The 12,904-nt window shown below is 41.3% G+C and overlaps 1 protein-coding gene across 2 annotated transcripts in view; it reads left to right on the top strand.

Moving 5' to 3' along the window:
* arap3 (ArfGAP with RhoGAP domain, ankyrin repeat and PH domain 3) overlaps positions 1-12,904 on the top strand; it is a 271,085-nt gene that overhangs the window by 228,625 nt on the left and 29,556 nt on the right. For both annotated transcript variants that reach the window (XM_073067377.1, XM_073067376.1), the window contains exons 19-23: positions 1,819-1,924; positions 2,647-2,794; positions 7,819-7,887; positions 9,254-9,328; positions 11,079-11,196. In XM_073067377.1, coding sequence (XP_072923478.1) covers positions 1,819-1,924; positions 2,647-2,794; positions 7,819-7,887; positions 9,254-9,328; positions 11,079-11,196 — 516 coding nt within the window. The remainder of the gene's footprint in view (positions 1-1,818; positions 1,925-2,646; positions 2,795-7,818; positions 7,888-9,253; positions 9,329-11,078; positions 11,197-12,904) is intronic.

Below are 12,904 nucleotides of genomic sequence, written 5' to 3'. Positions count from 1 at the left end.
GGCAATGAATTCCGCAGATTCACCATCCTTTGGCTAAAATAAATTCCTTCTCATCTCTTTTCTAAATGGACATCCCTCAATTCTGATGCTGTGCCCTCTGGTCTTAGACTCGCCCACTATAGAAAACATCCTCTCTACATCCACCCTATCTAGCCTTTCAATATTTGATAGGCTTCAGTGAGATGGCTGAAGAGATCGTGGAAGCATTAGTTATGATCTTTCAAGAATTACTAGATTCTGGAATGGTTCTGGAAGACTGGAAAATTGAAAAGAAGGGAGAGAGGTAGAAGAAAGAAAACTATTGGCCATTTAGTCTGACCTCAGTGGTTGGGAAGATATTTGAGTCGGTTATTAAGGATGTGTTCTCAGGGTACTTGGAGGCTCATGATAAAATAGGCCATAGTCAGAATTCTTTGAAGAACTAACAAGCAGGATAGACAAAGTAGAATGGGTTGTTGTTGTGTTTGTGGATTCTCAGAAGGCCTTTGACAAGGTGCCACACATGAGGCTGCTTAACAAGCTATAAGCCCATGGTATTACAGGAAAGATGCTAGCATGGATGAAGCAGTGGCTGTTTGCTAAGTACATCATGTTCCAACAACTCTTAGTATAAAGGGATTCTTTTACCACTTCTCCTCACTTTCCCCATAACATCTTTAATTGGCAATTCCCCCTCACTAACCATCACCTTACCACCTCCCTTGGACCAGTTCCTATCGTCTTAAGGAGGTGATCTTCTTGAAATATAAAATTCTGCATAGGCTTGAGAAGAACGATATGAATAAGGTATCGTGTTGTAATCAGGGACTAAGAGGCAATGTTTCAGAGTAAAGAACTGCCCATTTAAAAGAGAGATGAGGTTTTTTTCCCCCAGACGTTGTGACATTTTGTAGTTCACTTGCCTAGAGAGCTGTGCAGAGTCACTGATGGGTTCAAGGCCAAAATATTTGGCCAACATCTTCCATACTGTTGAAAACTTCTGGTTTATGCTAATGTTGTCTCGATGCAAAGTCATGTTTCATCTGAATTGATCTGAGATTATGATCAGGAACATAATTATATCATTCAACCTTTGCCTGTGACAGAGACGTCTTCATTTTGCATTGTGTACTTTCCCTAGGTTTCAGGGGTGGTGACAGGAATATTCTAGTTAGAACTGTCCAATTAGCAGGTAGCAATAGTTTAATTTGTATGCCAGCACAGGTGAGAATGCTATTTGCTGTAAAGTAGAAAATAGGTATTTCCCAGTGCTCATCTTATCACACAAAAGGATGTGCATAAAGTCAATCTCTTGCTAGCCTGCTCAAGCTGCTGTAACTATTGTGTACACAGACATTTCTTTCTACCTGACTCTTTTAAGCACCCTCGCCAAAGGCTCTTAATTTCAGATTCTCTCTCAGCTGTTGAATTTGGGATTGGCTCATTCAAATGCCAATCAAACTAATTGATTTGCTTTGAGGGAATAAGTCCTTTTTACTTTGGCAGATTAACATGGTGAATGAAGTTTAGAATAAACTCACTAAGCTGTGGAGACTGTGTGAGTTTGAATGAATGTACCAAATAATCTCATTTTTGTATACTGTTCTCTTTATATTCTTATCTTGTCTCTATTATGTATATTTTTTGCGTTTCACATTAATGAAATGTTTCCTTATAAATAAAAAGTACATATTTGAGATATTAAGAATTGTCTCCAGTGAACATTGAAGAAAGAATTATCACTAAATACCACACCCACACACACACACTTGTAGTTTTACACAGCAAAGTTTCAAGGAAAACAAGTGTTGTGACCGATTTGCTTTTTCTTTCTTTCAGATATTTCTCATAAAGCCCAGAGACTGCAACAATACAAAGAAATCATTCACTTGCTCCCAAGAGTCAACAGGATGACTCTTGCTGCACTGATTGGTCATTTGTACAGGTTGGTCACTTTGATCTCATCAGTTGACAATTCAGCAGACTAAAAGCTAAATTGCTCTTGTTGAAAAGTGTCTTCAGCTAGGTATTATCCCCAAAATTGCTGTTACCATGTACTGCATGAACTTTATAGACTGGCTTCCAAAATGTCTTGTACAAGCAAGATTTACATTCTATTGTTCCTTGTAGTCTAAGCCATGATGCTAACCAAACCCCATCAGTAATGTAGTAGATACATCTGCAGTTTGAATGCTGGTTCTACAGATTTCTTACCTATATAATTTGTTGAACACTAATGATATAACTAACTAAACAGAACTAAAGTAACAAGAATGATAAATTTTTGATTTATGATAGTAGAGTTCTGGGATAGAGGAGGAGTCGAGGGCTATGGCACATTAATGATAGTCATATTGAATGACTAAACATGCTTGACGGGGTTGAGCCTTCCCCTATGTTCTTGTGATATCTGGAGAGGAATGCAAGCAATGCTATGTAAATGTGGTCTTTGATCAGCTTTCCAATTTTAAGAGAGTTTCCAAAATCTTGATGGTCCTGTGACGTGTGTCAGTAGCAGCCTTGTCCTTCAGCTCTGCCGCATTCCCATTCAACTCAAGTGCAGAATGATTCTTTAGGCTAAGAAATTAGCAACTGGGGGTGAAGTCAGATGTGTTTGTCCATGTCATTGTAACTAAGGTTAACTTCTCTCTCTCTCCATCTGAGCAGGGTTCAGAAATGTGCAGACCTCAACCAGATGTGCACCAAGAATCTGTCGTTGCTTTTCGCCCCCAGCTTGTTTCAGACCGATGGGAAAGGAGAGCAGGAAGTGAGGGTGGTCGAGGACCTCATTGACAATTATGTGACAGTGTTTGATGTAAGCAACCACAAATGTAATTACACAAGTTCAAGGGCAAGGGGAGCTTTATATGTTTCTGCAGGAACTGGGCTATCATTTCAAGATATATGGCACTGCATAACAACAAAGGCACAAGAAGATAGAAGATTTAATATGGAGGTAGAGAAAGATTAAGAGGAGTATGTTATGCTTTGTAACTTCATAAACCTATTGAAAGAAAACACAGGAGCTGAGAGGCATGTGTTTAGTTTCTTTTCTATAATGAGGTGCTTACATATAACCCATAATGAAATATGTAAACAAACAAAGAATGCTTAATCAAAAATATATTTGCAATATTACTCAAATACTACTGAAATACTGAATACAATACAGGATACTCTACAGTGACAGAGCATGGAAACAAGCTGTTAGGTCCATTGGATATGCACTGACCATAAAGTAACCAATTACACTAAACTTACACTAATCCCTTTTTCATTTTTCCCATATTCCTATCAATCCTCCAATTTTACCACTCACCTATACACTAGTACATTTTACAGCAACCAGTTAATCCATAAACGCACTCACCTTTGGGATATGGGAGAATACAGGAACATCTGAAGGAATCGCACTCGGTCACTGGGAAACTCCAGTCACAACCCAAGGTCAATTTCAAACCCTAGAGGCATGAGGCTGAAATTTCTGAAAGCATAAAGATTAGCTTTATGTGCCTCATGTACTTTGAAGCACTGAAATATACAGTAAAATGCATCGTTCTACTGTATGTTTCAAATTGACAGAGCCTGGATCTGAGAGCAAGGAATGGCCTGAGGTTTCAACAATTTAAGTGCAGGCCAGATTGAAAAAGGTCAGTGTGTCTAGGCCGGAGGTGAGAGGGATGGGCTGGTTCAATCACTGCTCCACAATTTTTACTCGATTCTGCACTGATCTGTAGCTGAAGCTTACAACTATCAAAGTTTGGACACACTTCTGTGAACTTCAGTTCTGAGTGCTATTTGCTTACTTCTATTGTTTGCACATTGTTTTTTCAGCACATTGGGTGTTTGATGGTCTTTTTTTAATGGGTTCTATTGGGTTTCTCAAATCTCAAGGTTGTTAAAGTGTATATACTATGATGTGGGAGATGTACTTTAAACTTTGAACTTTGAATATTTGCATCAACAATCAATACAGAACTGCTCGGAAGCCCTAATGGATGTCAATGAGATTGTCTGATATTTGTATTGGCATTTGCTGGCTATATTTTGGGTGTTAGAAATGCTACGGTCATGGGTGAAAATTTAGGGATAATTCCTTCCTTGTCAGTTCCAAGTTAGAAAGTTTTCAAATGGAATTCATAGTACAAGAGGAACTGATGTATTATCTGGTGGATTGATCCCTCCGGCCTGTTATTTTAAAACCATTCAAAGTAATAATTTCAAATTATAGCCCTATTCTGTTGGATCTTTCTGTGAAGATTTAGCATTTACTTGCACTACACTGTTTCACAAGCTTTTACACTTTATTCCTCATTGCTATTGTTTTACCTTATTCTACTTCAATGCACTGTATAATGATTTGATCTGTAGAGACAGTATATAAGTCAAGCTTTTCACTGTATCTTCATATGTGTGACAATATTAAGTCAATACCAATACCAAGGAAACAGCACTTGAAGAAAGGACCATCCATCCCATTGTTTAGTTCAGACTGTTCCCCACTCCTTCAAAACTCCATCACCGCTTTTCCAAGAAAAAGAAGCAAACTGGCTGTCCTGAAGAAGGGCCTTGGCACAAAATGTTGGCTCTTTATTCCTCCCCATAGCTGCTGCTTGACCTACTGAGTTCCTCCAGCATTTTGTGTGTGTTACTCTGCTTTTCCAAGTTAGCTTGCTGGGTTTTGATTCAGGGACGGCCAAGGGCAGTCCTGGATGACCGTTAGCGCAAGAAACCACAAACCAGAGCAAAGTATTCTCTTCATCCAGTAAGCTCTGAGTTGATGTTTTGTTTTGAAAATGATCAGAGAGACACTCTTCTAGCCACTGAGGTAACATTGACTGCATTAGTGTTCCTTCTTTAACCCGCAGTCAACTTCCGTTTCATCTTTGTTTCTCTCTTCTTTTGCAACGGATGATGATAAAGCAGTGCAAAAGTATTTCTTCTGTTTAAAAGGGTCTGGACTAAGTAAGACTCAGTGACAGGAGAACTTTGAGGGAATGCTGTCTGGGAGTTTGTGTCATGTTACAAGCAGCCTGTTTGACTGACTTGAGTTGAGTAATAAATTTCCAGTTCGATGGAGTTGTAGTTGTAGTCATACAGAATGGCCACAGGCCCCTCCGCCCAACTGGTCCATGCTGGCAAACATGCCACTTTGCCCAAGCCTGGACCATGTCCTTCTAAAATGATTGAAAACTTGGTGCCCATGTTGCCAGAATATCAAAGCCTGGTGCACCATCTAGTGGATAGTTGGACAAGAGCAATTTATGATATATCGATTTTCCTTCTTGTGCACTGATGAAGAGTCTCGGCCTGAAATTTCAGCTCTTTATCCCTCTCCATAAATGCTGCTTGACCTTTTGTTTATTATTAGGGGCTACAAATCTTTGATAAAACTTTCTATCTCTTTTCACTGACGTGTTTCTTTTCTAACGAAGATGAAACCATCTTCCCCAGAAAGATTACTTTCTCCTCCAATTAGTCACTTCACACAGCATCATGGAATTATTATGGTTCAAAGGACACTTACTAGTCCATCGATCTGTGCTGAGACCTGGTGGAGCAATGCCAATGACTCTTGTAAACTATTTTCTTTCAAGTGCCTAATTCTACAGTCATACGATCTAGGAGTGGTCCACGAGTTCACATACTTGAGATCAACCATTAGTGACACTCTCTGCCTCAGTGCTGAAATCAATAGGCGTATCGGCAAAGCAGCATTGATCCTTGCTCAACTCTCCTCATGGGTCTGGGAGAATCCAAAACTCGCTACAAAGACCAAGAGTGCATGTGTTATCAGCACCCTCCTGTATGGTAGCGAGACTTGGACCATCTACTCCAAACAGGAGAGGAAACTCAATAGTTTTCACCTGCGCAGCCTTCGCCTCATCCTCGGCACCACCTGGAGAGACAACTTCCCTAACTCTGAGGTCCTCTCCCGGGCTGGACTTCCCACAATGTTCTTGCTTTTAAGACAACGCAGACTGCACTGGCTGGGCCACTTCTGTCGTATGAAGGATGGTAGACTACCAAAGGACATCCTCTATGGAGAACTATCAACAGGCAAGAAGTTGGTAGACCCCAGCTTCGCTTCAAGGACCTCTGCACGTGCGACATGAAAGCCTTAAAAATCACCAGAGAGAGCTGGGAGGACACAGCAGATGACCACAACAAATGGCGAGGTACTCTTCAGCAACACCTAGAAAGAGTGATTCTGAGTCAGTTTGAGCAGCGAAGAGCTAAACGGAGAAAATAGCAGACAGTCGACAACAATTCCATGATGCCCTACATAAGCAGCAACTGTGGCAGAGCCTGCCGTTCCAGGATCGGCCTCAATAGCCACAGTCGACGCTGCTCGACGAACCAGTGACTACCAGAGGTGCAGTACCCATGGTCGGCTTTGACTGGAGGGCACACACGGTCTCAGTCATAGAAAAGTACAGCAAAGAAACAGGCCCTTCAGCCTCTCTAGTCTGTACTGAACCATCTAAATTACCTACCCCCATCAACCTGCACTGGGACCCCAGCCCTCCATACGCCTACTATCCATGTTCTTATCTAAACTTCTCTTAAATGTTGAAATCGAGCTCACATGCACCATTTGCATTGGCAGCTCATCCACACTCTCACAACCATCTGAGTGAGGAAGTGCCTCCTTATGTTCCTCTTAAACATTTCACTTTTCACCCTCAATCCATGTAGTTGTAGTCCCATCCAATCTCAGTGGAAGAAGTCTGCTTGCATTTACCCTACCTATACCTCTCACACTTTTGTATACCTCTATCAAATTTCCTCTCAATCTTCTACATTCCAAGGAATAAATTCCTAACCTCTTCTTTCCTTCCTTCTAACTTAGGTCCTCCAGACCCAGCAACGTCCTTTTATATTTTCTCTGTACTCTTTCAACCTTATTTACATCTTTCCTGTAGGTAGGTGACTACTCTGAAAGAAATTCCATATCACAACTGACTTCTGAGGAGATTCAGCAGATGCTGGAAATCCAGAGCAACACACACAAAATGCATCTGCATCTATCTACAGTCAACATTTTGAGCCAACACCTGCAGTTAGGAAAAAGATTTACTTACATTCCGTCCTTGTATGTTTTGGTCATGATTTCACGATGGTCTCTCTTGGCTTCCAATGTAACATAAGAACATATTCCCATTCTTTACCCTATCTAAGTCCATCACAGTCTAAAACCAATAGGTCAGATAACTGACCAACTGTTAGGCTGTTGCATTTTTTATAACCCAAAGGCTGGGGGGGTGGGGGGGGAGGGTGGTATAGAGAGGCATAAATCTACAGCCTCATTTTCCAGTTTTCCTACTGTTCCCATTCAATACAAAATGGTCCCGATTTAGAACCAAGCCTCAACTCTACTCTGCAAAGCAGTTCGTGAAAGTTAGCAATGTTTCATATGGTTTTACAACTTGTAAGTTGCTACCTACCATTCTTGACAATACAAAACACCTCAAAGACTTCTAAAGATTGATTATAGATTAGAAGAAAATAAGGTAAATAGAATGTCTATGCCACTGATTTGCCTCTGACAAACCTCCCTTGCAAGATCAATCTCTACATGTTACTCAACTTCCCACACCAACAGATCCTTGGTGTACCCTTGTGGCATTGGTCTCTGTTAGCCTTTTTGTCTGCTTACTGTGTTAGAGGGGTTCCCAACCTGAGAGCCACAGACCCTTCGGTTAAGAGTAGGGATCCAGGGCATAAAAGAGGTTGGGAACCCCTGCAGTGTCAAAAAAGCTGCTTGTTTTGTGAGTGGGGCATTTGAGAACATATTGCCGAGACCCCAATGTGACCAATTGCTTTTGTCTGCCATAGATTGATGATGACCATGTGACGCAGATAGATCTGGAAAACAGTCTGATCACTACTTGGAAAGATGTGCAGGTAGGAGGCCAATCAAATCTCACCAGTGAGTAATCATTGGTCACTCTTTTCAGCCTGAGGTTGAGAACTCAGTATCCAGCTTCAAGAGACACTGGGATCCTTGTGAAATATTTTGCAAGATCTAAGTTGAACGCTGGAAAGGACAACATAAATAAAAATCATATGGCAGCTTTAGACATATTAAAACATTTGAAGGAAATAGGAACATAAGACAGTGGACCACTAGCACAGGGAGAGAGAGAGCAATAAAGAGGAAGAAAATGCGAAAAAACAAGAGTAAGAGACAACGATTTTATACTGTGTCTTTCAGATGTCCTAAAGCCTTTATACAGAGTGAAGAGCATGTTAGAGATGAGGGAGCATAGCAGCCACGTGTGAGCTCAGATTCAAACATGGCTGCTGGAGAAAGTAAATTCACCTGATTAAATAAATGTATAGTTCTTAATATCTAGTCCCAGTTATTGTAGATATGAACTTTTTCACATTGCTGTAACTCTGTCTCGTTCATGTAGATTAGCTTTATTTGTAATATGTTAATTGAAACTTTGAGACACACAGTGCAATGTTCCATTTGTGTCAATGGTCAAAGCAGTCGGAATATTTGCAATGGCAGTTCACAAGTGCCACCACACTTCCAGTGCCAACGTAATATGCCCACAACTTACAAACCCTAAACTCATACAGTCTTGTGCAAAAGTCTTAGATAGATATATACGTCTAGAGTGTCCAAAACTTTTTCACAGTACTGTAGTAATTACACTGTCCTGCTGTGTGAAAGAAAAACACATTTCATGACCTATGTGAATGATGATAAACTTCATTCTGATATGGGTCTCTTTTGTGGGCTGAGAGTGGGAAGGAGGCAAGGAGAGTGGAGTCATGGTTGGGAAGAGGAAAAGGGAGAGGGAGGGAGCAGGAAGCACCAGAGAGAAAGTCTGTAATGATCAATAAGTCAATTGTTTGGAATCAAATGACCTTACCTAGTGTCTCAGGCTAGGATTGTCTGCACCCGTGTCTCCACCCCACTCCCCCTGCTCCTGGCACTCCTTCTCTGCTACCTGTCCCACACCCCTCCTGGAATTTAAGAATGATACTGGTTTGAGATTGCATCAAGGGACAAAGGCTGCAGAGCCAGACATCAAACTTCAGGACCCAGCCTCTATCACGCCAAATGCGATTGTGCTGTATGACAGAGCCTCAGATTACTGAGTAAAGCTACAGATTTTATTTTTTAATCAAATAAATAGTAGATAAATCAATCAATTAATCAATAGTTATTACAAAAAAAATCTCCCTTAGATAATATTGTAGTCATTTGTAAGTCACAAATATCTGTCTCTCCTAACAGAGTTTGTTTGGCTTACAGCTTTCACAGGCCGGAGATCTGATCATGGAGGTATATGTTGAGACAAAGACGACTGACTGCTGCATGACACTCAAGGTGGGTCTGAAATGTGCAAGTAGCATTTTCAGTTGAAGATTCAAGAGGCAACCAATAGGAGTATTGTCTGTTATGTAAACACAAGGGATTCTACAGGTGCTGAAAATTGCCAGATTCTCTCAAGCTTATGAATGTGTGTGTTGCCCTTTACGTGACTAATTTCTGTCCAGTACAACTTCCCATGTTCAACAGGCTGACCCACTGCCTCACAGCTTCAGCAAGGCAGATTCAATCCTGATCTCTGTATTGTAAAAGGTAAATCTTCGTGCTTGTCAAATATCTCACCACCCCTGGGGTGTTGAATGTAACAGAACTTTGATTACTACCATGGGAATACAACCAGGAGAATGCAATACTGCTCTGGAAGTAACCATGGGAACCTGAACGTTAGTGAAGACAGGAGTGGGACAGGTGAAGAGAGGTGACAGTGATGATTGGTTCTGGTTTAGTGGTTTGAGTTGGTGCTGTGTATTGGAACACTAACTGCAGTGTTCTATTATCAGTGGAGAGGATATAAAATGGAACATTAATGGGGCTTGGGGTAACTTTTTGGAGCCTCACAGACACGGTGGTTATGAACAGCACTGTGGATCGACAGAATGGGAGGTGAGCTTTAGTGAGAGGAGCCCGGGCATAACTAGATGAATATTTTAATGTTTATTCTGTTCTGTCCTAATAGACTTGGATAATAGATAAATGGTGTATCTTTCTGCCTAACTGAGCCAGATATGAGAACCTTTTGGTGTAAAGTGACATTTTGGTGTAGTCGACAGGATGAGTGCATGGAGTTTGCAGGTTCTCCCAGCAAATGTGTAGGTTCCCTCCAGGTGCTCTGGATTCCTCCCACATCCTGAAGATGTCAGGATGGTAGGTTAATTGACTACTGCAGTGAGAATTAACATTTGGTGGGATTTGAAATGAACTTAAAATTAGAACAGTGTAGTACAAATAGTAGCCTGATGGTCAATGCAGAGTTGATGGGCTGAAGGGTCTGTTTTCAAGAGTAATTGGACAAAAAGATCTACAGCAAGAAAGCTAAACATTTAAATCCAGTGATGCCCATTGATTGGTGTGGCCATTCCAAGGCAACATAATTAACAACTAAAGAGCGGGGAAATGGAATGTCGTTCACCTACAAAGAGTAATGAGAAAGAATGCTCAAGAACATCAGACACACTAAAAGGTGGGACAGAGAGCCAATATGTCATCCTCACCCATTCTGACCGATGTGTGACTGCAGACCCATCAATATGACTGATTCTTATACACTCAGTGGCCAATTTAATCGTACATGTTCACACCTTTTACTGAGCCTACCTTTAGAAAAATTAAATCCCATTTTGGCTTAAGCCAGTTATTGAACAGAAATTTATTATGTTTGCCTTATGAGATTTAAAAAATTATGAAAGGAAAAGAAAGTGGTTAATTTCAAGAAAGGTAAGCTAAGCTTAACTACATGTTTTTGTCAAGAAAGGTTGGCTAAAAATTCATTCTCTACTCAAAAGAGCATTGACAATTATTTCTGAATTATTATATCTACAATTTACTGATCACACTAACGTACTGTGAGCTGTAGATATAATAATTTTTATGCAGGTGTTCCCTGAGACCTGAAAATTATTTCAGTGGTTCCTCCATGGTAAAAAGGTTGAGAAAGGCTGCCATAAACTGTTAGAACTGTGTGCCTTTTGGGCTTCTGTGGGTTGGACACACTGCATAGTTACTTTTAGTAACACACCTAACATTATAGGTATCACCTACAATGACATCAGAGGAACTGACGAATCAGGTGCTGGATATGAAGAACATGTTAACAGGAGAAAGGGAAGTTTGGGTCACCTTTGAATGCATTGAAAACGGTGAACTGGGTGAGAATCAAAATCTCTTCACTTGATTGTTGATATATGTGTGTGTCAGTCTTTATGTTTGGTTGCTATATTTAAAATCCACGATGTCAGTAGAATTCAAAACTCTCCAGCCACTCCTCTAGCTCAGTCGATTTGAATGTAACCTGAAACTAGTATGATTTTGTTCATTTCATACATTATACCCAGACTGTCTAGCCTCAGCCAAGACTATGATGGATTTATGTATCTCTGGGCAGAGAAAGGAAAAGTTATAGACACGTGATTCAGCATTGCTGGAAATTTTGACAACGTATACACAATGATGGCGAACTCAACAAGTTAGGCATCATCTCTGGAAACATCTCTGATGATTCGAGCAAGACACTTAATCAGGACTTGAAAGGAAGTGGGTAGAAGTTAGAATAAGAAGGTGGAGAGTATGGTGGTTGGGGATCAGGTGAAGGGAGTGGTGGATTTTTGAGGGAGGGGAAATGGAGTAAGAAGCTGGGAGGTGATAGGTGGAAGAGATAACGAGTTGAAGAAGAAGGAATCTAATAGGAGAGGACGGTTGACCATGGGGAAAAAAAGAGGAGGGGAACCAGAGGGAGATAATAGGGATGTGAAAGGGTGAGAGCACAGCCAGAACGTGGAATGCAAGAAGTGAGAAGGGGGGAGGTGGGAAAAATTACCAGAAGTTAGAGAAATTGATAAGCAGAAGAAATACTGCAGATGCTGGAAATCCAAAGCAACACACACAAAATGCTGGAGGACTTCAACAGGTCGGGCAGCATCCATAGAAGTGACCTACAGTCAATGATTTAGGCTGAGACCCTTCTTCAGGACTGGAAAGGAGGGGAAAAGACAACAAAATAAAAAGGTGGAGAGGAAAGGAGAGGAGGACAAGCTAGAAGGTGATTGGTGATGCCTGGTGGGTGGGAAAGGTAAGGGGTTGCAGATGAAGGAATCTGATCGGAGAGGAAGTTGAACCATAGGAGAAAGGGAAGGAGGAGCTGCACCAGGGGGTGGTGATAGGCAGATGAGAAGAGGTAAGAGGCCAGAGTGGGAAATAGAAGAAGATGGGAGTGGGAGAGAATTTTTTTTACCAGAAGGAGAAATTGATATTCATGCCATCAGGTTGGGGGCTACCTAGCTGGAATATTTGGTGTTGCTCCTCCACCCTCAGGGTGGCCTCATCATAGCACAAGAGGAGGCTATGGATTGACATATCGGAATGGGAATTGGGGTTAAAATGTTGGACCACTGGGACATTCTGCTTTTGGTGGCTGGATTGGAGGCATTGGGCAAAGTAAGTTACAACGGGGTCTCAATAATGTAGCAGAAGATGCATTGGGAGCAGCAGATAGAATCAATGAGCACTGCAGATTTGCAAGTGAAGTTTTGCCTCACCTGGAAGGACTGTTTAGGGCCTTGAATGGAGGTGAATGGGCAGGTGTAGCACTTTATCAACTTGCAGAGTAAAGTGCCGGGATGGAGATTAGTGATGACAGATGAATGGACAAGGGAATCACAGAGGGAGCAATCCCTGTGGAAAGTAGAAAGCTGGTTTGGTAAAGATGTGTTTAGTGGTAGGATCCCTTTGGAGATGGCGGAAGTTGTGGAGAATGATGTGTTGGATGCAAAGGCTCCCGTGTGGTAGATAAGAGAAAATGATGTTCCTGCCACGAGGTTGGAGGCCACCCAGGTGTAATAAAAGACGGTTCTCCTGCAT

This window comes from Hemitrygon akajei, chromosome 15 (assembly GCF_048418815.1).
Source record: "Hemitrygon akajei chromosome 15, sHemAka1.3, whole genome shotgun sequence".
In the NCBI taxonomy this organism is placed as follows: domain Eukaryota; kingdom Metazoa; phylum Chordata; class Chondrichthyes; order Myliobatiformes; family Dasyatidae; genus Hemitrygon; species Hemitrygon akajei.
Note: the sequence above shows the minus strand (reverse complement) of the source record. Positions and strands in the feature narration are given on the sequence as shown.